Consider the following 24,663-nt stretch of genomic DNA (forward strand, 5'->3'; position numbering starts at 1 on the left):
TACCGCCATCTAGTGTTTACACGCGGTACAGGCGGTTTATAGGTGACCTCAAAGAATAACAAATACAAAATCACAACAATAACATAAAGCTATAATATTTTGGATCTGATATGACATCGAATTTGATTTCTAATTAGACTATGATCTTGTAAAATGGTGTATAAGGATGTATTAGTGTTACACTCCCCCCCTGCTGGTTATGATCTGCAAATGATCCTCGTCTCATGATGTGGATGTGGTCTGGCCTGATTGTGAGGTAACCTTTATATATATACCTCTATATTTTCAAAATAAAATGAAATACATTCCACTGACTAAAAGCTCTGCTTCAAACCACCTTCCTGCTACTGCAGCAGCCGTTGTGTTTATGTGTTAGAGTTCTGTTTTCTTCCTCTTTTTTGTGATGGGTGTGGTGCTCCTGGTTTTGTGGCTTTATTTCTGTTAGGGTTAGTTTGGCGTGGGTTTAGGAAGACACCAGATCCTACAACCCTTTGTGTTGCTTGGTCTTCCCCTCTTTGTATTTATTTGGGCTGACCCATCAGCCGTTTGTTGTTTGTTGATATTGATTATGGTCATTTTCTTTTCATTCTTTGTCCAGAAATAAACACAGTGATTTTTGCTAAAACAAATGGACTCTTTTGCCTATGTTGGACCTCTTCCTTTTAGAGAGCCTTTTTGGGGGTTGTAACAAGTAGGATCTCCTATTTGGTTTATAATTAGTAACAGTATAGTATATTTTCATGTTATACATATGAAATTATGTGCAGTTAATAATTATATGATTTAAGTGTGTGATGTCTAATTAGGGATGACTATTTGTTCATTGTCTACTAAAGAACATATTATGTCTATAGTTTTTGTCTAAATTAATACAAAGTAAAGCTTGCTACGTCTTATCAGTCTACTGAAAAATAAACTGCAACCCTACTCTCTTACTGGACTTGAGCTTTAGGGAATCACCGAGAAGAGAAACCAACCTCTATAAAGATAATACCCTTGAATAATTTCTGGGAGTGGCATGGGAAACCTTTAATGCATTAATTTAAGGTCACATCATTTAACATGCATTGTTTAATAATGCCAGGCAATTACACTTTGAAAAACCTCTGCAGAGATTAATTTTACACAAAGTATCTCTGAACCATTTCTCCAATCTAACTGATTTAGAGCCCGGCAGAGACTCTTCAAAGAAGGTGATGAGGATGGGAAATTTCTGGCCAGATATATTAGACAGAGAGAATGGATGAATGCAATGACAGCTGTTAGAGGTGAGAACCGGGAATTTCTATTTGACACCAAAGCAGTGATGTGACATGAAATGTGAATGAAGAAATGTTGTCTTTTCTCTTCCCCCCCAGAGGCTTCCTGCACTCTCTGAGGCACAATTGGACCTGCCGATAATAAGGAGGAGATTGTGGAAACTGTAAAACAGCTATCTGTGGGCAAAGCACCTGGAATAGTTTTGAAAATTTTACACTGAAGAACTTGAAACATTTCTATTAGTAATGCACAGTGAGGCCTTGACTCCTTCACTTTCAGAGGTACTTGTCTCTCTCATCCCTAAAAGTCTAGGACTATAGACCTATCAGCTTAAATTCAGCAAAGTTCTCGCCAAAACCTGATACTATAGACTAAAAAATGTTTTTACTTCCTTTATCCATCCATATCCAATGAATGAGCTTGGTTTAGTTCACTGTGAGGGAAAGCAAACAAAGAGGCTGTGTTTCAGTCAGTGTAACTTTATTGGATGATCCATGATGATGTCAACAATATTCCCTCTGCTCTGTCCATCAGAACATCTGGACAGGCTTCCTCTGAAACAGTCAACAGCACAGAGCTCGATTAGACAAAAACTGAATGGAACAGCAGAGAGTGTAATACAAGCTCTAGACAGGCACTGTGTGTGTGTGTGTGTGTGTGTGTGTGTCAGTGTGTGTATATACTGATAACGCGCTCATGCGGACACTCACAGCACTGGTAGAGTGTGTTGAGCCTGGCGATGTCGTTGCGGCTCATCTCCTTGGCGTTGCCAAAGGACACGTTGGCGTTAGGGATGGGGAGCATGGTGGGCTGGTTGTTCTTAGAGAAGGCATACCTACAACAGGAAACAGAGCAGTCAGACTGAACCACAGCACATCCTGCACACACAACACACATACATGTATCATAGCAGGCAGCAGTGCTGACGTGTAGCCAGTTGGTCTCACTTGTGGTACTGCATGACAGAGTTGTAGTCGTAGGGAGTGCCCTGGTTCAGGGTGGCGATCTTGTTGAAGTTGTGCTCCATTCCTAGAAGAAATGATGCAGACAAAGTCAGTGTTTGTTTGATTTGAAGTTGAGATATTTTCTCTGGACAGAAAGGGAGTCGAACTGCTGGAGAAGGATCCCAACGAGCTGCAGAGCTCCAAGGTTTGGTGCTGATGGCTTTATATTGACAAACCCGAGTCAAACACTGAGCTTCTGTTTCATGTAGGAGCAGAGTTGTGCCAGAATCTGTGACCATGATGTCAGGGCTCTTTTTGTCCACTAGGAGGCAAAAGGGAGCCATCACACTTTATGTGACTAATTCTATTCCCTGTGGAGTTGTTGAGCCTGACGGTGGTTGATGGGAGGAAAGCTTTGGGACACATGGTGTTTTCAAAGGACTAAAGACTTTCAACAGTTTCATCTCTTCACCTGGCTCATGTCTCATCAGACCAGTGTCTCTTTATTGAATCTTATTTGAATGTACTTGTCTGCAGTTGACTTGGTTCCCTCTCTAATGTGCCACTGGGAATGATAAAGAGCTCCATTACCAGACTGAACGTTCTGCAGCAGGACTTTGATGTGGTTGTCCCTGTCAGAGCGGGTTTGTTCGTGGTTGAATCCCAGAGCGTGCAGCAGCTCATGCTGGACGGTGCCGTGGTAAAGGCATCCACGACGGGCCAGAGACACCACCTGCTTCCCACCACGACGGCCGACAAAAGAGTAGCAGCTGCACAGGATCAGATAGGAGGTGAAGAACACTGAAGTCTGACAGCACCTCTCCTCTCAGACGGTTCATTTCTATCAGTTTCTTACCCGTCCTTGGACTCGATGCTCAGCCAGTCACGATCGCTGCTTCTGCTGGGCCTGAAGCGGATGCAGGAGAAGGAGGAGAAGGACTCCAGTCCACGGGTGATGATGGCCTTCTCACGGGAGGCTGGCAGGACGACACCACACAACATTTAGCTTTTGACCATGTCACAGTGAAGAAATCACAGGAACGTGTTGGTCATGATATATAACAAGATTTTTTATCATTATCAGTGTTATATTATTATGTATTATATATTATTTGTGAATGTAGAGATTACAAGTGACACAACAGCTCCTACAGAGAGTGTTGCATCATGGGATGTTTGTAGCTAAGTCCATTTGTACTGAATATTTTATAGTAAGTCGTGCGTGTTTAGTGGATGGATGGATGGATGGATGGATGGATGGATGGATGGATGGATGGATGGATGGATGGATGGATGGATGGATGGATGGATGGATGGATGGATGGATGGATGGATGGATGGAGAAGCTTTGTGGAAAGGCTCCATGATGAAGGCTTCTTCTTCTTCCTGGACTAATTGTATGTTGAGAACTTTGCCAGCAGGAGTGGTCTGAAAGTGTTTGTATCTTCAAAAACAGCTGTTGGAAGAGGAGGATCTGACCATCGGGGGCGTCTTATATTCAGGCCAATCAGGACCATGTGTAGGGTTGTGAAGAAGATTCAAGGATGAACAGATTCTTTAAGAGTAAAGTATGCAGATCAGACAAGCGACTAAACGCTGGTTCACTGGTTTCATGGATCCTCGCATTTTACCTTTCGTATTTTTAATCTTTATTTCTTATTCTATAATAATCTTTCACTATCAACAATAAGAAGCAAACATGCGGCTGTCTGTGTGATGCTGGGAAATGAACGTTGATGAATGTTTGATTGAATTTTTTTTGACAAAGAAGCTGCTCCAACATGAGCAGTGAAACCCTGCTGTCTACAGACAGAGCTTGTGTGAACCCCCCAGACCTCCACCTGACACTCACAGAAGTGACTGGCGATGTAGTAAGGAATGTAGACCTTCCCGTCAGTCCACTTGCCCCACTTGCAGCCTCGGCTGGTGCAGGGGTCGGCGTTTTTCTCTGCCTCGCTGTTGACAGCGATGTCTCCTTCAGTCAGGACGGGACCATCGTCGGAGCGGACTGAAACACATCATACAGCAGCTTAAAAACCTGTTGAAGTGCCACTGAAGATGATGAGAAGAAGAAGAAGAAGAAGGACGGAGACTGCAGCAGCTCACACTCACTCAGATTGCTGTTGGCTCTCTCCAGAAGCTCAGAGACAGACAGCTCCTCTGAGTTCTCCTCTGCTCAGTGACAACAACAACAACAACAACAACAACACAATTTCAGGTTGCAAAAAACACACCAGTCCCAATACTGTGCATGTCAATACAATAGATAGTGAGAGTGGATTACGTACCTGCCTGCAGGTGGGAGAGAAAAAACAATCATGTCAATTCATAAAAACACAACATGAAAGCACGTTCACATCACAAACATCAAGTTACAGACACATCAGGTTCAGAGATGAACCTTCAGCACAGTAGAGGCTCAGGTCAATAACATGTACACTGTGATATCACGGGCCTGGAGATGGTCCTACCTCGCTGTCGGCCCAGCAGCAGGCAGACAGGAGCAGCAGAGCCAGGGCTGAGAACCTGAACACAGACATGCGAGCCATCCCAACAGACCTGCAGGACACAGACAGGAATCAGCTGCAGCTTCTCCTCAGAGGACAGACACGGTGTTTGAACTGAGAGCAGACAGAGAGACAGTGAACACCTCTGCTTCAGGTTCTGCTGCAGCTCAACTCACCTTCTGATCTTCTGTGTGGACTTGTGCATGTGAGGTGTGACTCCAGGTTTTTATCTATGTTTAACTGTGTCGGCCGGCCCAAATATGGATTATCTGAGTCCTAGAAAACCTGAGGAATCAGCTACACCAGCAGGCTTATCAGTGTATACCTACACTATATCTGTGGGAAGTGGACACTTGTTTTTGCATCCAATTATTGCAGGGTTCTCTTCTCTCCACCAGTGTGGTGGTGGCAGCAGTGTGTTTGTGTGTTTGTGCATTTGTGTGTGTGTGTGTTTGCATGTGTATGTGTACATACTTTGCTGAGTCTGGGATTCAGAGTAGGTCTTATCACTGACATTGACATGTGCTATGTTTGATCACCTGTGCTTGTTTACCCAGCAGGCCCCTGTTCATGATGGCTGTCATTGTGAATGTTGCTGATCACCTGCGCAGGTGTACACTCAGCTCTGCTTCTACATGAATGTTCATCTTGTGTTTTTAATAAAAAACACAAGCAGGTTCAGATGTTGGGTTGAGGTAAATGCTGGTATGGCATTTATATGTTTCCAGGTTCACACATGTACAGGAAGCAGCACACAGAAAAAATACACTGTAGCTTTTTATTTATTTGTACTCACTCAAGCTAACAAGCAGTTTCTCATGTAAGTGTAAATCTATCATGAAATCAATGCAGAGCTACTACTTTTCAATTCTCATTGGAAATGCACAAATGCTCATTGTGTTACATTCTGAATTCAATTAAAGCGTCTTCATCAAGCCTTAGTTTCATTTCTCCTTTATCTTGGAGAGAAAGAGCTGCATCAGTCGTCCTCTTCTCCTCTGGATTCCCTGATGGAGAGAGCGGAGAGACGTTAGAAATACTGACAAATATTGGATGAATATGCAAAATGTGTTCACATATGCACACACACACACGCACACACACACGCACACACACACACACACACACACACACACACACACACACACACACAACATCCCGGTTCAATATCTTTCTTCTTTTCGTTTTAACTGTTTTATACATTTTATGGTGAATCTCATGACGGGGTTTTTTATTGATTATAATATATATTATATAATATAATTTACTAATTATAGAAAGCAATTTCATAAATGAACATAAGATGTATATCATTACATTAATGCCTCACAAAAAATACGTTCACACTTCCTGTGTGTCCTGTCTGTATCTGTATCTGTATCTGTATAAAGGAAAGAGATGGAAACTTTAAACAACACTGATGATGGTGTGGAAACAGCGAGTGTGAAACAACGTACTTTCAACTCTAAAGGAACTCGTTCATTGGCACATGTTCTGGATCAGGTCTGGAATTAGTTGTATCTGCAATTTATTCAAAAGGACATTTTGTCAGTACAGGAGGAAGAAAGTATGAGAGAGCACTGTCAGTGGGTGGGTGGGCTAGCAGGTAGCCAGGTAGGGAGACAGGTGAGAAAGTAGGTATCTTAGAAGAAATAAACTGTAAGTATATATAGAAACAAGAAGGTAGTTATTTAGTTAAGGTGATTGGGGGGTAGTTGGTCGGATGTGTAAATAGGTACATACTGCATCTATACAGGCGGTTCACCCGGAGGATATCAACAGGACTCATCTGTTCGGCCCTGCCAATGACTGCGTTCCTGTCGGGGATGGGGATGATGGTTGCCTCCCTGTTCCTGGAGAAAGCAAACCTGTGGTGCAAACAAACAGTCATGATGAGAGGTTTCAACTGTAACTCTAATTCACTGCTGTAGAGCTGAACACCATTTAACTCTGTGCGAGCAGAGCACTGATATCTGCTGGATCTGTAAACAGGCAATTGTCATTAAATACATTCACCACAAAAACTTTATAAGGTGATAATATGTCAAGTGTATACAATTTGTTCATCTTGCCTCCATATGGCCACAATAAATTAATGTAAGTTTATTAATAATAATAATAATAATAATAATAATAATAATAATAATAACTTTATTTAAAGGTTTGACATTGTAGCTCTGGACTCTGTAATAATTCATCGTTACCACTTTACAATAAGACAAACCTTATAAAAGATTTATAAAGGGTTTATAATCAGGTTATTATTTCAGTTGTTAATACTTTGTTACAACACAGTTTCCATACATTGATGCAGGCTCACTCTTTGGCAAGATCAAGTTAATGCTTACTACTCATTAATCTTACTAATGGCCTTTTTATCTAATGTGTTATAACGGCTTATTAATGATTTATAAAGTGTTAACAAGCTAATTAATAAGCTAGTTATAAACCATTCACAAATCCTTTATAAGCGGGGTCTTGTTATGAAGTGGTATACCACTAATAGCTTTAGTTCCCTCTATGTTTTAACCCATTGTTTCCTCATTGGGATTTTTGAAGATAGAACAGAGGAATGTAGTTTTGGAAGAAAACCACTTGAGCTGTCCAGCTGTGACTTCTCAAACCTCGTATGACCCTCAGCTGAGCTTTACATTACATTTCTGCACAGAGGGAGGATGAGGACTGTGGATCCTCCATGGCCAGTCCATGGAGGAATGACCACAGTGTCCAACGTCCAACGTACATGAGGCCATATGCATACTGTTTTAAGAGAGACTTTAAAAATGTGTTTGTGTTTGTGTTATCCATATGTATTACATGATATCATAATTGTATTATATTATTATTAAGTGATATAGGAGAACTGAGACACTACCGTCCATAGTGCATGACAGAGCCGTAGTCATAGGGAGTACCAAGGTTCCTTGTGTTGATCTTCCTGAAATTGTGCTCCATTCCTGCAGGAGATCACACAGCTCAGTCAAAACATGTCTCTGCTTCTTTACACTTTACCAGTCAGAAGTCAAAGGTGCAGTAACTGAAGAAGAATTTAAACATTGTATCTGCAAGAAACAAAGTCACAACTCATTCACATCCAGCTACTATACACCTGCTGAAATGTATTTATTATACATTTATCACTTGTATCTTTTGCAAAGACATTATTAAAGTTACATCTGTACTCTGTATAAAACCTTTTTTCCAACAGTTGGTGTAGACTGTCTGTGAGGTGACCCACCAGGAATGACATTCTCCAGGAGGATGCGAACATGCTCGTCCCTGTCAGACCGGGTCTGTTCATGGTTGAAGCCCAGGGCGTGGAGCAGCTCGTGTTGGATGACTGACCTGAAGACACAGCCCTGGCGACTCAAAGACACCGTCTGAGCGTTACCACGACGCCCAACGAAAGAGAAGCACCTGAAAGAGAGCGGTAAATACAGCCCCTTGAGCCACACTGCTTTCATGGACCTGAGGCGAGTCTGCCAGCTCTGAATGTAGGGAAGGGGGTGGGGGAGTAGGAAGGGGGGGTGGCAGTGTGGTCCATACCCTGAGCGAGACTGGATGTCCACAAAGTCCCTCTGTCTGTTTAAGGGGGTGAAGCGGATGCAGGTGGACCGTGCGAATGACCTCAGACCTTGGACAATGGTATCTCTCTCTCTTCGGGCTAAACAGTTAACACAAAGAAACATTTAGTGAGTTGTATTTCTGTCATTTTCATTCTAGCATCTCATCAAAAGGAATATTTAACAGCAATACTTACTACTGCTGCTACAACTAAGACTAAAGCCAGTAGATTTAACACCACACCGATCAGGGGTCCAAACATTTGACTGAATTATAAAAGTCAAGCTCTTATTGCTGAGCTGAGCGAATGATCAGCCTTCTAGTACTGCCACCACTAAGCATGCACATGGTATCAGTGGACTATGAGCACTTCAGCTTCAGAACAAAAGGGTTGAAACTCACAGTACTGGTTGGAGATGCGATACGGCACGTAAACGTTGCCATCTCTGGATTTACGCCACAGGCAGCCTCGTCTGGTGCAGGGATCAGCGTTTTGGAAACCAGTTGGCACTGCTATGTCTCCAAACATCACAAGAGGCTCATCCAGGTTCTTTCCTGCAAAACAAAACGGGGATGGACTGTATTTAATTTACTTGATTTAATTGCTATATTACAGTCAAGTCACATCTGGGTCGGTACCATATGTACAGTAACAGCAGTATTATGCTCAATATGAATGAATACTTGTATTTTAAGCTTGGATGATGTTTGTCCTGTTCTCGGTTACTGTGCACATGCAGTGGACATGAACATACCAACATTAACATTGGCCTTCTCTATCAGCGTGGAGGCGCTCAAGTCCTCGTCCTCGATGGTGTTGCCTGTGGAACAGAAACAGTTCGTTCATTTATCAGTTATATGATGTGAAACTTGCAGCATTTCACTGTGTGAAGATTAGCCAAGTCTCACCAGAGTATTCATCACTTTTTTCAAAATGAGCCTGTAATAAGACACACAGTAAAAAAAAAGTTGGTTAAATACAGTTAAATGGATGTGACGCCATGGTGATGTGAACCAACATTTCTTCTAACTCATGATTGAACTCCTTCATAGGATCTGATTGTAATGCAATCTAAAAACAAGTATAAAATGAGAGACCAATCTACAGTTTCCATGTTAATTTCCCCACAATTAAGACAAGAACCTCCTCTAGTAGTTCAGCAGTCAGTCAGTATTAATGTAATATTTATTTTCACTGCTGCTCATTGAAACAAAACTGAATTTGGGACAATAAAAAATTCTTCACATAAAATTTATCACAACAGTTGCATTTCATTTCAAATTGTGACATAGACTACGTCTATATTTAATGAGGAGCAGATGAAGTCTGTGTCTGCTGCTACTCACCTGTATAGTGAAACTGTGGACAGAGCAGAGGAGCAGGCTGAGAGCCGCGGTCTGGAGGATCATGGCTGGTTACAGGACAGCAGCTGCAGACCCAGAAGATGCCTGTCAGAAGCAGAAGTGTTCTAACTTATAAAGGTGAAGGTATTGACAAATTCAGTTCAACTGAAAATTGCAGGTTTTACTTACAACACACTGGGTTGTGTAACAAGGTGGACTTCTGCTGCACGCAGGAGCAGACCACTTTTTTTCATTGATATGTAAAAGGTCTAATTAATCAATTAATAATGTTGATCTTGTTTGAGACTTACACATGGCTCCAAAACTACACTAAATAAAAAATTCCATGTCTTGGGCATCATTTTAGACACATTTTCCTTGATGAAGATATTTGTATCTCCAAATGTCTTAGGTAGAGGTGTGTTGGAGAGTGTCCCTTCAGTCTTGAATAGAACAATATCCTGCTCATAACACTGCACTGCTCAGCATCACAATTTATTGATCATCCTAAAGTTTTCACTCTCTCTTGACCTTGGTGCTTCTGACGAAGGTCAAGAGAGACCTTCATTCTTTTGAGCAGTGTATATAAATCACTGATGTCTTATTCTGATTGACAAGATGTTATACTATGATGGAGTGCTTTTTGAGCAGTGTACTTACACAACCTGTGTTTGTATAGAATAACCATCAGTGATTTATATACACTGCTCAAAAGAATTAAGGGAACACTTAAATCACACATCGTATTTTGATGAACAAATTATTGAAAAACACAAAATGGGTTGATGCCGTTCTTTGGACCTGTCCAGCTCTCCTCGTGTAACGGCCGGTCTCCCGGTTCCTCCTCCATTCTCTTGAGACTGTGCCAGGAGACACAGCAAACCTTCTGGGGACCGGATGTGCCATCCTGGAGGAGCTGGACTACCTGTGCAACCTGATTGGGCTGCAGGTACCGCCTCATGCTACCAGTAGTGACACTAGCAAAACACAAAACTAGAGAAGAATCAGTCAGGAAGGATCAGGCCACCACATGTAAAACCATTCCCTTTTGCCTCTCCATTGCACCTGTTGTCACTTCCATTTGCACCAAAGCAGCTGAAACTGATTCACAATCACTTGTGCTTCCTAAATGTACAGATTTATATCCCTGAGGTTTAACTGACTTGGTGTTACACTGTGATGATGGAATGTTTTTTGAGCAGTGTACTTACACAACCTGTGTTTGCATAGAATAAGAGGTTAGAGTTGCAAAAGCTTATTTTGTGTGTATAGGACTTCTCCAAATTGTTCACACAGTTGCAATGTGTGTTTGCAAAAACAGGAACAATGACTCAAGAAGAAATACTGATTGTTTTGCATTAAGATTTAGTTTCTGTATTACTAAAGCCATGTGTTTTAACTTTGTCTGAGACTATGAAAACATAAATGCGATAAGTATGATGAAGTATTATCAAAAACATCAGATTTATTCTTTTCCAGCTTTGATCTGAGTAACAGATCCCTCGACATAAAGACTACATTTGACACACTTTAGCATGTCAGTTTAAAAATATGTTTTACTGTAATTAAACAAACTATGCATGACAATAATCCCTAAGTACAAATGTAAAAAATAAATGCATAATTTTTACATTAAGAAACAAATAAAAAAACAGGTACAATTTCATATACAGTACATACATATACAGTATGTAATTCATACATATTAAATCAATGAGAATTTTTCCACCAATGTGAACTACATAAAATATGTAAAATTTAATTTGAATCTGTTAATAACAGGCACCTTTTTATGCATATAAAAAGTATTAAAACGTACTAATACATTTTAATGAATGTGATGGAAATCTGAAAATGAACAGTTGACAGAATGATCAAGTTGTCTTTATATATTTTAATAAGAGCTTTGCAAAGGATCAGTGTTCAGTCACACAGAGTGTAAGCTCAGACTGATAACAAACAAAGAGTGTACGTGGACTTTATGGTGATTTTATGCATGGTCAGGATGTGTGTGTGTGTGTGTGTTTGTGTGTGTGTGTGTGTGTGTGTGTTTGTGTGTGTGTGTGTGTGTGTGTGTGTGTGTGTTTGTGTGTGTGTTTGTGTGTGTGTGTGTGTCTGTGTGTGTGTGTGTGTGTCTCTGTGTGTGTGTGTGTGTGTCTGTGTGTGTGTGTGTCTGTGTGTGTGTGTGTCTGTGTGTGTGTGTGTGTCTATGTGTGTGTGTGTTTGTGTGTGTGTGTCTGTGTGTGTGTGTGTGTGTCTGTGTGTGTGTGTGTGTGTGTGTGTGTGGTGTGTGTGTGTGTGTGTGTGTGTGTGTGTGGTGTGTGTGTGTGTGTGTGTGTGTGTGTGTGTGTGTGTGTGTGTGTGTGTGTGTGTGAACAATTATGCATGCTAACTGTCAAAAGAAGCAGCTGCGTGCTCAAGGACAAAGACCCCTAAGTTTGTAACAGATAGTACCAGATAAGGAGTTTACATGTGGAAACAGATTCATAATACCAAATAAGGATTATCAATGTGAGGACAGATTCATGTCCAAGGTTATACAAAGTCAGACTATACAAAGTGCAAAACCAGGTAGTAAAAAGTGAGGAGTATATGATTTTTCTATTACATCAAATATTTAAGCTATGACAATTATTCTTTCAGTTCAGGACTCATAGATTTTATGTGGTGTTCTGGTTTTGTCTTTAATTTGCACCCTCACCCAGGTTTCTGCATCAGTTGCAGCCACAGCTTCTCATATTGCAAGAATGAGACCAACTGAGAGTGGTTTTGTGTTGTGACATGTCTGCCGATGTAAGAACTTATGAGAAATTGTTTCAGTATTGCATGATTTGTTCTCTGCATTGATGTTTCCATCTTACTCGTGTGAATTAAATGAACAGTTCTACATGATTTATTGATTGATCTGATTTAAGGTTTTAATAAATCAGATTCATAAATAGAGCAGAAGGAAAAAACAACAACATACTGAACATGTGTCCTTGTTCTTGTCTAGAATTTGTGATAATCTGAGAAATCAAGATAATGCTAATCAGACATGTAAAGCACATTATAACTTAGATTGGATTCATGCTTCAATGTTATTACCCATACTTAGAGATGCAAGTGTCAGGTTGTCGGTCCACCACTTTTGGTCTTGACTGAAATATCACAACAACTGCTGGATTAATTGTCATGAGATGTGGTCACCAGTATCACCACCACTAAACCAAACTTGTAGTTTGATTTAGCTCTGACCTCTTCTACAAAAGCCTTCCCTCTGACAGAGTTAGTGACTGGTTGTATAAACAGTCTGTGAAGGAGGACTGGTGAGTAGATTGGTTTTCATGCTCAACATGATGACGTTATTCTCCCTGACAACCTCAGTGGTCTCATTGAGACACTTATTAGCAACTGGCCTTTTTTAACAGATGTAAAAGCTTCAATAAACCAGGACTGGGGTATTTACTGACGTCTTTTATGTGGTAGATTAAAAGTGAAAATGTCCTGAGACAAACCGAAGACTTCAGGTCCAGGGATCTGGAAAAGCTAATGTGCAACTAATTTCCAGGTTTTAGGACTGTAGCACTCTATTGGGCATCATGCAAGACCATTTTGGTACTCTTAACCTTTTTTCTGTGGGTCACCTTCATGAGGAGGTGCATATAAGTGACATTTCATCATTACAATCAACAAGGCTAAAATTGCTATATAAGGCTACCAAGGCTATATCTCTGCTTTGTGGAAGTCTGTGACCATAGACCGGATGTAGAGGACTGCTCTGCTGTTGCCATCTTGGCAGTGCCTGACACTGACTCCGTCCTGGCTGTATGTGGAACTGAGACTTCTCTGTGTACCAATTTAATAACTATGGAAAGCATATGATCCCATTAGCATTGTTAGCACAGCTGGGTGCCTTGTTCAAAGGCTAATTCATTTGCAGGCTAATTAAGTAGTTACCAACCTAAGTTAATTAGACAGGTGTGGTGAGTGCAGACGCAGATACCTTCTAATTAGAATTTCATCTCTAAAAAAAGGAGCACAGACTCCCTCACGTTCTGTCATTTGAAGGAGCTACTTGTACGTTTTGCTGTTGCTACTTAACTAATGTTATCACTATTTATTTAACAGTCTAGAAGAAACATTGTGAGCTCAGCATCAACTTAATTTCTTTAATCACCAACAGCTGTCTCCAGAGGTGAAAAGCAATGTTGACCAATTCTTCTAACTGAAGTTAGCATGCTAACCAGCTAGCCCGGCATGTCTTGACATTTTCAGATAGCAACTCACTGAAGCCTCCAATATGCCCTGAAGATGTATCACTGTTGAGAGGTCGTATTATCACCTCTTGTATTGTAAATGCAACAATGGCCAAGAAACCAGGTTTGGTGACAGAGAAAACTTTGCCCCTTTAACCAACAACAGGTCAAATGACCTGTCTAATATTTACAGGAAAAATACTTCAAAAACACCACAAACACTGAGGTCACGTTCACTGGTTCTAAGTAGCTGAGGTGACACAGAGCAGACAGCTAGTGGCTAGATCGTGGATGTATCATAAGACCAGGGTCCCGGACGTAAAAATGGCACCCATTCAGTTCTATTGGAATTGCTTGCTGGGCGCATACACTGAATAAAGTTTCTGGCTTCCGGGTTACTTCTGCATTCTGTGGCCCACTGAATATGTGCAGAAGTATTACTCCCATGGTGCCTCTGGCCAATGAAAACGAGCAAACGGCGTTCTGGAGCTGGTGCTGCGTGTTTATGAATGCAATGCTAGCGGACTTCATGACTTCTACAGGACTTGCTCGGGGCTTGAAACCATGGATTTATACAAATGGCAACAGCAACAAACAATGAAGATAATGTTCTGAAGAGTAAGATGGTGTTACACCTACGATCTTTGATATTGTGGATAATTTGTGTTGAGAGTTAATTTATTTTTAATGTTATAGAGAAAAGGAGTCATTAAAACTTTTAGAGCTTAAAATCGCATTGGATTCAACACAAGAAATCCTAATCAGGAAAAAATATTTAAATTGAATTGTATTGTGCATTTTTTAATAAGAAATTGATGCTGCATGTGACATACTGTGTACTGAATACAATGACGACGTGGGGGGTAAGAAAGACGCCGATAACGACATGGGAGTCTATGGGGACTGACTCACTGTTGGAGCCAGACTCTAGTGGTCATTAGAGGAACTGCAGCTTTTGGGTCTTCAGTGTTCTCAGCCCTGGAAGTTGCAGCTTGACTGTGACAGACACAGGGAGAATGGTTCAGGTTATGTGAAGTTAGATACTCAGAAATGTCTTTTTGAGCAAAACGGTCTATGAGTCATATGAGGGGTGGTCATGTGACAATGACTAAGATATTTTAAATAATAGGAATATTACAGGCTTTAGCAGGTGACGGTATATTGTCAGGTGAAACAGAGGATGATGACGGACAGAGACTTGCAGAAAGACTCTATTAACATTTATTACTATTTCCTTCTACTGAACCCTGTCTAGAAATTACATTCATATTGAATTAAACTAAATATGTTTTGTAGGAAACAGCGCTGACTGGATCATGTTTTCAATTAACTTTCTCTTCAGACTCTCAGCTCTATCACCAAGAAAACCGTCCTCACGAACTGGAAATCAAAGAACAAGACACTTATAGCTCACTGAAAAAATGGATTACATCTGTATGGAAAATCTATCTACATCTGTCCACGACACCATAACAGAACCATCCAACTACCCCTCATTAATGTCCTAGAAACCTGATCCATTCAATGGGGAAGTTATTCTATAACCTCCTTTTGTTTTGTCAGAGAACCAATAATTTCAACACAGTGTGACACACACACGCAAACACACACACACACACACACACACACACACACACACACACACACACACACACTCAGACATAAATACATATATGGTATATACACTGTTGCTCATAAAAATGGAATAAAATATTTTTGACCTCTTTCCATGAAATGATTGGGACAATGTGATTTATTCCTGATGGATAAAGTGTATTAAGAGTCAATCTCTTCCAAACATATCACAATGAAAATGAAACCACAATTAACCTTTACAAACTGTAGTCAGGCTTAAACAAAATTGGGGGTATTGGATCAAGAAGATTTCATGCTAATGAATGTCCAATATTACTCTTTCAAATGTCACACAGTCACTAATATCGAGTATGGCCACACCTGACACGGATCAGTGCATTAAGAAGTCGTGGCATACTGTCCACAAGCTTGTTGATGTTGTCAGTGGGCAGGGCGTCCCACTCTTCGGTCAGAGCCTGGGCTGACTCCTGTAGAGTTTGAGGAATATTGTCCCTCTCTCGATGGCTCGGCCTTAGGCATGCTCAATAGGGTTCATATCAGGGGAGCAAGCGGGCCATGACATCTGCTGCATCCCATCTGAATCAAGAAATTCTCTCACTGCAGCTGCCCTACGTGCTCTAGCGTTGTCGTCTTGCAGACGAAAGTTGTTCCCATAGACCCGTCTTGCATGTGGGAGGCAATGGTTCTCCAGGATGTCCGTGTACACAACGGCTTTGACGTTTCCATCCAGCGCCACCAATGCATACTTGCCCATACCATCACTGAGCCGCCACCAGCTTGAGTGGTTTCCTGGATGCAGTCATCGCGAAGGTTTTCGCCACGTAATCGCCAAACCCGTTGTCTTCCATCTGTATGGTTAAGGATATAGCGGCTCTCGTCAGTAAAGATAACATGTCGCCAGTGCCCAAGCTGTAATCTTTAGTGCTCCCTAGCCTAGTGAAGTCAAGCAACTCTTGTGTTGAACAGTTAGGCGTGGACACTTGATCATTCGTCTTGCTTGGTAACCATGCTGAAAGCAACCTCCGATTTACAGTTTGGCGGGAAACGTTGATTCCATGGTGTCTTCTCCACAAACGACAAAGGCGGTTTGCTGGCATTTTCTGGTTTCTACGGCACAGATTAAGTAGTTGCTGATCATCTCGTCTGGTAGTCAGTCGCGGTCGTCCTGGAGATTCTCATGGCCTCAAATGACCCTCCTCTCGATGAACTTTGAGAATTTTACAGACCGCACCCTCGGATATTCCAAGCAAATCAGCAATATCGGCTTGTTTGTGTCCATCCTGTCGGAGGGCAAGCCATCTTTGGTGTATTGCCAGTGGCGTCGGACGAGGCATAGCCTAGGGAAGTTCTGTGTCAAATTTGGTTGAAAATTATTTCAGACAATTCTGAAAACATGAACCTATTGCATAAAGCTTTAAGCAGGAAACGGACAACACAGCAAATGTCTTGTCTTTTATAGCGCCAAACAAATGTTATGCATGAATTAATTTCACCTGGGTAATTTTCAAAAGTGATTACTGATGCATTTAAATATTAATAAACAGACGATTGTGTATGAAAACAAAATTATTCCAACTTTATGGGCAACAGTGTATATACAGGTATTTATCTTTTATTATTATTTATCTATTGTTTTTCCAAAAACATTTTTTGTAATATTTTGTATGAAGAATTTTTCTTACTCTCCAGTACAACACCTGCGCTTTATTCTGTACACCTGCATGTATGAGTCATAAGTTCATCTTTATAATTTAAGTACATAAATATCACTTCATTTATAAATTATAAAAATACCTGACATCAACTGAATAATTACAACTGAACACTCCATGTTTTAAATGAATCCAATAGAGTTCGATGATGAGAACATATCAGTGACTTTTAATCCATCATTCCCACCTGTTTTGTAGAGTAAAGTGACAAATGTGACAAGTGTCCTTTTCCCCACTGATAATGGTACGGAAGTGTTTTCATGCATCTGTACATTTTGTGACTGATAAGCCTGCTGGTGTAGCTGATTCCTCAGGTTTTCTAGGACTCAGATAATCCATATTTGGGCCGACCGACACAGTTAAACATAGATAAAAACCTGGAGTCACACCTCACATGCACAAGTCCACACAGAAGATCAGAAGGTGAGTTGAGCTGCAGCAGAACCTGAAGCAGAGGTGTTCACTGTCTCTCTGTCTGCTCTCAGTTCAAACACTGTGTCTGTCCTCTGAGGAGAAGCTGCAGCTGATTCCTGTCTGTGTCCTGCAGGTCTGTTGGGATGGCTCGCATGTCTGTGTTCAGGTTCTCAGCCCTGGCTCTGCTGCTCCTGTCTGCCTGCTGCTGGGCCGACAGCGAGGTAGGACCATCTCCAGGCCCGTGATATCACAGTGTACATGTTATTGACCTGAGCCTCTACTGTGCTGAAGGTTCATCTCTGAACCTGATGTGTCTGTAACTTGATGTTTGTGATGTGAACGTGCTTTCATGTTGTGTTTTTATGAATTGACATGATTGTTTTTTCTCTCCCACCTGCAGGCAGGTACGTAATCCACTCTCACTATCTATTGTATTGACATGCACAGTATTGGGACTGGTGTGTTTTTTGCAACCTGAAATTGTGTTGTTGTTGTTGTTGTTGTTGTTGTTGTTGTCACTGAGCAGAGGAGAACTCAGAGGAGCTGTCTGTCTCTGAGCTTCTGGAGAGAGCCAACAGCAATCTGAGTGAGTGTGAGCTGCTGCAGTCTCCGTCCTTCTTCTTCTTCTTCTTCTCATCATCTTCAGTGGCACTGCAACAGGTTTTTAAGCTGCTGTATGATGTGTTTCAGTCCGCTCCGACGATGGTCCCGTCCTGACTGAAGGAGACATCGCTGTCAACAGCGAGGCAGAGAAAAACGCCGACCCCTGCACTAACCGAAGCTGCAAGTGGGGCAAGTGGACTGACGGGAAGGTCTACATTCCTTACTACATCGCCAGTCACTTCTGTGAGTGTCAGGTGGAGGTCTGGGGGGTTCACACAAGCTCTGTCTGTAGACAGCAGGGTTTCACTGCTCATGTTGGAGCAGCTTCTTTGTCAAAAAAAATTCAATCAAAAATTCATCAACGTTCATTTCCCAGCATCACACAGACAGCCGCATGTTTGCTTCTTATTGTTGATAGTGAAAGATTATTATAGAATAAGAAATAAAGATTAAAAATACGAAAGGTAAAATGTGAGGATCCATGAAACCAGTGAACCAGCGTTTAGTCGCTCGTCTGATCTGCATACTTTACTCTTAAAGAATCTGTTCATCCTTGAATCTTCTTCACAACCCTACACATGGTCCTGATTGGCCTGAATATAAGACGCCCCCGATGGTCAGATCCTCCTCTTCCAACAGCTGTTTTTGAAGATACAAACACTTTCAGACCACTCCTGCTGGCAAAGTTCTCAACATACAATTAGTCCAGGAAGAAGAAGAAGCCTTCATCATGGAGCCTTTCCACAAAGCTTCTCCATCCATCCATCCATCCATCCATCCATCCAGCCATCCATCCATCCATCCATCCATCCATCCAGCCATCCATACATCCATCCATCCATCCATCCATCCATCCATCCATCCACCCATCCATCCACTAAACACGCACGACTTACTATAAAATATTCAGTACAAATGGACTTAGCTACAAACATCCCATGATGCAACACTCTCTGTAGGAGCTGTTGTGTCACTTGTAATCTCTACATTCACAAATAATATATAATACATAATAATATAACACTGATAATGATAAAAAATCCTGTTATATATCATGACCAACACGTTCCTGTGATTTCTTCACTGTGACATGGTCAAAAGCTAAATGTTGTGTGGTGTCGTCCTGCCAGCCTCCCGTGAGAAGGCCATCATCACCCGTGGACTGGAGTCCTTCTCCTCCTTCTCCTGCATCCGCTTCAGGCCCAGCAGAAGCAGCGATCGTGACTGGCTGAGCATCGAGTCCAAGGACGGGTAAGAAACTGATAGAAATGAACCGTCTGAGAGGAGAGGTGCTGTCAGACTTCAGTGTTCTTCACCTCCTATCTGATCCTGTGCAGCTGCTACTCTTTTGTCGGCCGTCGTGGTGGGAAGCAGGTGGTGTCTCTGGCCCGTCGTGGATGCCTTTACCACGGCACCGTCCAGCATGAGCTGCTGCACGCTCTGGGATTCAACCACGAACAAACCCGCTCTGACAGGGACAACCACATCAAAGTCCTGCTGCAGAACGTTCAGTCTGGTAATGGAGCTCTTTATCATTCCCAGTGGCACATTAGAGAGGGAACCAAGTCAACTGCAGACAAGTACATTCAAATAAGATTCAATAAAGAGACACTGGTCTGATGAGACATGAGCCAGGTGAAGAGATGAAACTGTTGAAAGTCTTTAGTCCTTTGAAAACACCATGTGTCCCAAAGCTTTCCTCCCATCAACCACCGTCAGGCTCAACAACTCCACAGGGAATAGAATTAGTCACATAAAGTGTGATGGCTCCCTTTTGCCTCCTAGTGGACAAAAAGAGCCCTGACATCATGGTCACAGATTCTGGCACAACTCTGCTCCTACATGAAACAGAAGCTCAGTGTTTGACTCGGGTTTGTCAATATAAAGCCATCAGCACCAAACCTTGGAGCTCTGCAGCTCGTTGGGATCCTTCTCCAGCAGTTCGACTCCTTTCTGTCCAGAGAAAATATCTCAACTTCAAATCAAACAAACACTGACTTTGTCTGCATCATTTCTTCTAGGAAAGGAGCACAACTTCAACAAGATCGCCACCCTGAACCAGGGCACTCCCTACGACTACAACTCTGTCATGCAGTACCACAAGTGAGAACAACTGGCTACACGTCAGCACTGCTGCCTGCTATGATACATGTATGTGTGTTGTGTGTGCAGGATGTGCTGTGGTTCAGTCTGACTGCTCTGTTTCCTGTTGTAGGTATGCCTTCTCTAAGAACAACCAGCCCACCATGCTCCCCATCCCTAACGCCAACGTGTCCTTTGGCAACGCCAAGGAGATGAGCCGCAACGACATCGCCAGGCTCAACACACTCTACCAGTGCTGTGAGTGTCCGCATGAGCACGTTATCAGTATATACACACACTGACACACACACACACACACACACACACACACACACACACACACACAGTGCTTGTCTAGAGCTTGTATTAAACTCTCTGCTGTTCCATTCAGTTTTTGTCTAATCGAGCTCTGTGCTGTTGACTGTTTCAGAGGAAGCCTGTCCAGATGTTCTGATGGACAGAGCAGAGGGAATATTGTCGACATCATCATGGATCATCCAATAAAGTTACACTGACTGAAACACAGCCTCTTTGTTTGCTTCCCCTCACAGTGAACTAAACCAAGCTCATGCATTCAGTCATGTATTTAACAGTAGCTGTTTGCTTATGATACATGGCAAAATCAGAAGGGATCGTTTCACCTACTTTTCAGCTTGGGAGAAGCGTAGTTGACAATGCCATCTCAGACATGGACCCCTTCTCATTCAGTTCTTTCACTGTTAGAGCACAGAGCCCCCTCTCAGATCACAGCGTGATAAATATTAACTCGAGGAAACAGAGTAAAGATGGTGTCAGGAGTCCCAGCCCAGTAAACTGCACCATCTACACCAGTTATACAGAAGCTCCAAACAGTGCTGAACAATTCATACAAATTTGGAATTCAAATGAAATTAAGCATAAAATCAACACGTTCACCAATTTATACTTTCAAAGTAACTCTGAAGGTGTTAATACATCAACAAAAGACATGAACAGTATCTTCCAAAAAGCTGCATTAAATGCAAAGTTTGTAAAAAGAAAGAAACACCACCATCGAAACCTTCACCACACCAACCAAACAGGGTCAGTTCTGGGATATGTTGAACAGTTTAGAAACTACAAAGCCACCACAATTAGCAATACAAGATGGAGACATTTGTGAAAACTATTATAATGACCTCTACCAACGTATTCACCTGAAGACCTGAAATTGAATTAAAACAAAGTTAGACAACCTAGAATCAGCCATCAAGAATAACCAAGATCCATTACATTACCCAATTACACAAAGAGCTAAAAGCTCTTAAATCAAAAAAAGCCTGTGGCAAAGATTGCATCAAAAAGGAAATGCTGAAGAACAACACCCCTGTGTCACAACGGTCCCCAGGCCTTAGTGTTTTATGTCTGTCTTGTCATTTCCTGTTTTATTTTGGTAGTTTCCCTCTTGTGTCTTTACTTCCTCCCGTGTGATTACCTGCCTTTTCCCTAATGTGTTTTACCTGTGTCTCGTTATTCCAAACAGTATTTATGCCCTGTGTGTCCCTTTGCACTTTGCCAGGTTGTTTTCTTCCCCAGTGAGTTATTTACCAGCGTTTACCTCGCCTGTTTCCTTTGGGCTTGCCAGCTTTTCTGGAACACTGTTGTCAGTATTCATTGATTTAGATCAATAAACTGCCTGATTGTTAACTGCCTTTCCAGTCGTGCTTTTGGGTTCAACCTTTGTGTCTTGAGCCTGACACCCTGGGCTGCAAACTGCAATTCTTCAACTGCTCAACTTGGTTCTGAGTGCTGGCTGCGTTCCTAGAGTCTGGAGCCAGGGGCTGATCACCCCAATCTGATAAAATGGAAATAAATCAGACCCTAATAACTACAGAGGGATCTGTGTCAGTAGCAACCTTGGGAAACTAATCTATAGTATTCTGAACTCCAGGATATTGAACTTAATTCAAGACAAAAACACACTTAGTAAATGCCAAATTGGCTTTCTTCCAAATTACAGAACCTCTGATCATATGTACACCTTACACACTTCAATCAATAAACATGTCCACCAAAAAAAGGAGGGATAATATTTGCTTGTGTCATCGATCCAACATTGGAAAAATTAATTTTTTTCTAAATTGTTAAATGACCCCTAAACAGAAAATATAAATTGTCCAAGTATTTCCACTCTGTCAGAGATATGAAGCAGAGACAGATCCTGTCTACAGGATAGTGTCCACCAACTAGCAACGACGATACAAACAGACATGACTAGTCCAGTTTACTGTCCAGGTGCACACCTAGGTATTTATAAGTGTGCACCACCTCAATGTCCTTCCCTCGAATGTTGACTGGCTGAAGGGCCTACACCTCTGAAAGTCCATGACCATCTCCTTGGTCTTGGAAGTGTTCAGAAGGAGGCAGTTCTTGTCGCTCCGATCACTGAAGGCCATGGTCAGATCCCTGTACTCCTCTTCCTGCCCGTTCCTGATACGCACCACGATAGCTGTGTCATCCGAGTATTTCTGGATGTGGCAGGACTCAGAGTTAAAGTTGACTGTATCAGAATCAGAATCAGTCAGAATCTGGTTTATTGCCAAGTAGGTTTCACAACATACAAGGAATTTGCCTTGGTGTTTTGGTGCATATCTATAATAAATAAACATAGTAGGAAGAAAAAAAATATAAACAAAGATGAAAACTAGCAAGTAGTATAAGTTAGATATAAATTTAACAATAAGAAAATAAAATAAAACATTTACAATAAAATGTGAAGAAATATGTAGAAAATAATACATAGAAATTATAAATATATAATACCCTGGGGGGGGGCAATAGTTCACGGGGGAGGGGAGGGGTGTCAGTGTCAGTCGGGGTGAGCAGAGGAGACAGGACGCAGCCTTTGGGGGATCCAGTGCTGATGGTCCAGGAGCTGGAGATATGCTTCTCCAGCTTCATGTGCTGCTTCCTGTCAGACAGGAAATCAGTGATCCACCTGTGGGTGGAGTCAGGCACGCTCAGCTCGGAGAGCTTATCCTGCAACAGGGCTGGGATGAACCACAAACAGGATCCTGACTTGAGGGGAGGAGTAAGTGGAGAGCCATGTTGACAGCCTCATCTACAGACTTGTTGGCTCTGTAGGTGAACTGCAGGGGGTCCAGGAGTGGCTCAGTGATGGTTTTGAGGTGGGACATCGCAAAGTGCTCAAATGACTTCATAACACCAGAGGTCAGGGCAGTGGGTCTGTTGTCATTAAGTCCTGTGGTTTTTGGTTTTTTGGGGACTGTGATGAGGGAGGAGGATTTGAAGCAAGATGGCACATGGCATGTCTCCAGTGAAGAGTTAAAAGTGTATACAGGGTGAACAGGAACGGAGCCAGAACAGTCCCCTGTGGAGCCCCAGTGCTGCTCATCACTGTCCCTGAGACACAGTTACTCAGCCTGACGTACTGTCGTCTTGTCAGGTAATCCACAATCTAGGACCTGAAGCATGATCCACCATCCATGCAAAAAGTTTTACATGACATAGAAAACTGAGTCAGAGGCTTAAAATTGTGTGTGATTTTGCTCTTTGAGTGACAAGTTTCAGAAATTGTTTGATATATAAGGTATTGGTGTGTAAGCACTTTTAAAAAACTGTGTTGTACTAAATGTGTGTCCTAATTCAGAGCTAAACAATCATCATGACTGAAAACACTGAAATGATCTGGAGATCACCAGGTGACGTCTTCTGCTGGGCCAGCTCAACATTTATCTGTTCTATGTATCTATGTCTATGATGGAGCATTAAAGCACATCTTTAAATGTTCACACAGGCCGTCTTCACCCAAAGTGAAACAGTTTGTGTCTTTGATTGTGTTTATAATGATTTACAGCAAAAGCTTGCATTGCATCCATTCGTATACTGAGGTGTATGTTTCTGTATCAGCTCTGATACATGTCCGTGAGCCTGACCCTGTCACTGTGGGTGTGTCTGCTGTGGGTGGGTTCATATTCACAACAGTGTGTTGAATGTCTCACACTGATAAGAGCAGAGGAGTGTGTGTGTTTTTCTTTCTCTCAGACAGACACAGACAGTGAAACAGATGTTTCAGACTCAGACTCTGGAAGTCAGGGGGGATCCAGTATAAAACACAACCAGGAAAAGAGCAGGATTTTACAAAGCCTGAGGTCACAAGTCCACGTTTACAAAGTCTGACCCCTGTCACATATCTAACATTTAGGTCATGACGTGGAAATTTTTCCAATGTAAATTAAAGTCCAAATATTAGAACCTGTGAAAACATGGGGGTATTTTAGAGGCTGATTCCATGACTTTTAAACTAAACATATTCAAATAAATACATGCATGGAAATAAATCCACAGACAGTATGTCCTCACTATAATACCTGTTCTGCAGTAGGGAAAGACAGAGAAGCCATGAGATACTCTTCATTGG

General features: G+C 41.9%; 3 protein-coding genes across 3 annotated transcripts; 1 reads left to right on the forward strand and 2 right to left on the reverse strand.

Moving 5' to 3' along the window:
- Positions 1–1,738: 1,738 nt before the first annotated feature.
- LOC130174013 (hatching enzyme 1.2-like) lies at positions 1,739–4,774 on the reverse strand. Its single transcript, XM_056383601.1, has 8 exons — positions 4,660–4,774; positions 4,317–4,364; positions 4,057–4,212; positions 3,061–3,181; positions 2,796–2,974; positions 2,208–2,289; positions 1,971–2,095; positions 1,739–1,814 (listed from the first exon to the last, which is right to left on the reverse strand). Coding segments are annotated over exons 1-8 (807 nt in total). The 5' UTR covers positions 4,754–4,774; the 3' UTR covers positions 1,739–1,812.
- Positions 4,775–5,475: 701 nt separating this feature from the next.
- LOC130173997 (low choriolytic enzyme-like) lies at positions 5,476–9,731 on the reverse strand. The gene is made up of 10 exons (XM_056383581.1): positions 9,623–9,731; positions 9,185–9,215; positions 9,031–9,096; positions 8,678–8,830; positions 8,258–8,375; positions 7,950–8,128; positions 7,587–7,668; positions 6,455–6,579; positions 6,169–6,232; positions 5,476–5,718 (listed from the first exon to the last, which is right to left on the reverse strand). The coding sequence occupies exons 1-9, from the start codon at positions 9,683–9,685 to the stop codon at positions 6,177–6,179; spliced, it is 873 nt and encodes a 290-aa protein (XP_056239556.1). The 5' UTR covers positions 9,686–9,731; the 3' UTR covers positions 5,476–5,718; positions 6,169–6,176.
- Positions 9,732–17,129: 7,398 nt separating this feature from the next.
- On the forward strand, positions 17,130–20,779 carry LOC130174020 (hatching enzyme 1.2-like). The gene is made up of 9 exons (XM_056383613.1): positions 17,130–17,800; positions 17,980–17,983; positions 18,106–18,165; positions 18,270–18,425; positions 19,313–19,433; positions 19,520–19,698; positions 20,204–20,285; positions 20,398–20,522; positions 20,695–20,779. Coding segments are annotated over exons 1-9 (807 nt in total). The 5' UTR covers positions 17,130–17,722; the 3' UTR covers positions 20,697–20,779.
- Positions 20,780–24,663: the final 3,884 nt, after the last annotated feature.

Source organism: Seriola aureovittata, chromosome 1 (assembly GCF_021018895.1).
Source record: "Seriola aureovittata isolate HTS-2021-v1 ecotype China chromosome 1, ASM2101889v1, whole genome shotgun sequence".
NCBI classification, from domain to species: Eukaryota; Metazoa; Chordata; class Actinopteri; order Carangiformes; family Carangidae; genus Seriola; species Seriola aureovittata.

Bases quoted from the DNA above. Each gene is read 5' to 3' on its own strand.
- LOC130173997 (XM_056383581.1), bottom strand. From the start codon at position 9,685: ATGATCCTCCAGACCGCGGCTCTCAGCCTGCTCCTCTGCTCTGTCCAC. The intron at 9,097-9,184 runs GTGAGACTTGGC...TCTGTTCCACAG, and splicing joins AAAAAGTGATGAATACTCTG to GCAACACCATCGAGGACGAG. The intron at 8,831-9,030 runs GTATGTTCATGT...TTTGTTTTGCAG, and splicing joins GAAGGCCAATGTTAATGTTG to GAAAGAACCTGGATGAGCCT.
- LOC130174020 (XM_056383613.1), top strand. From the start codon at position 17,723: ATGGCTCGCATGTCTGTGTTCAGGTTCTCAGCCCTGGCTCTGCTGCTC. The intron at 19,434-19,519 runs GTAAGAAACTGA...GATCCTGTGCAG, and splicing joins AGCATCGAGTCCAAGGACGG to CTGCTACTCTTTTGTCGGCC. The intron at 19,699-20,203 runs GTAATGGAGCTC...CATTTCTTCTAG, and splicing joins GCTGCAGAACGTTCAGTCTG to GAAAGGAGCACAACTTCAAC.
- LOC130174013 (XM_056383601.1), bottom strand. From the start codon at position 4,753: ATGGCTCGCATGTCTGTGTTCAGGTTCTCAGCCCTGGCTCTGCTGCTC. The intron at 2,975-3,060 runs GTAAGAAACTGA...GATCCTGTGCAG, and splicing joins AGCATCGAGTCCAAGGACGG to CTGCTACTCTTTTGTCGGCC. The intron at 2,290-2,795 runs GTAATGGAGCTC...CATTTCTTCTAG, and splicing joins GCTGCAGAACGTTCAGTCTG to GAATGGAGCACAACTTCAAC.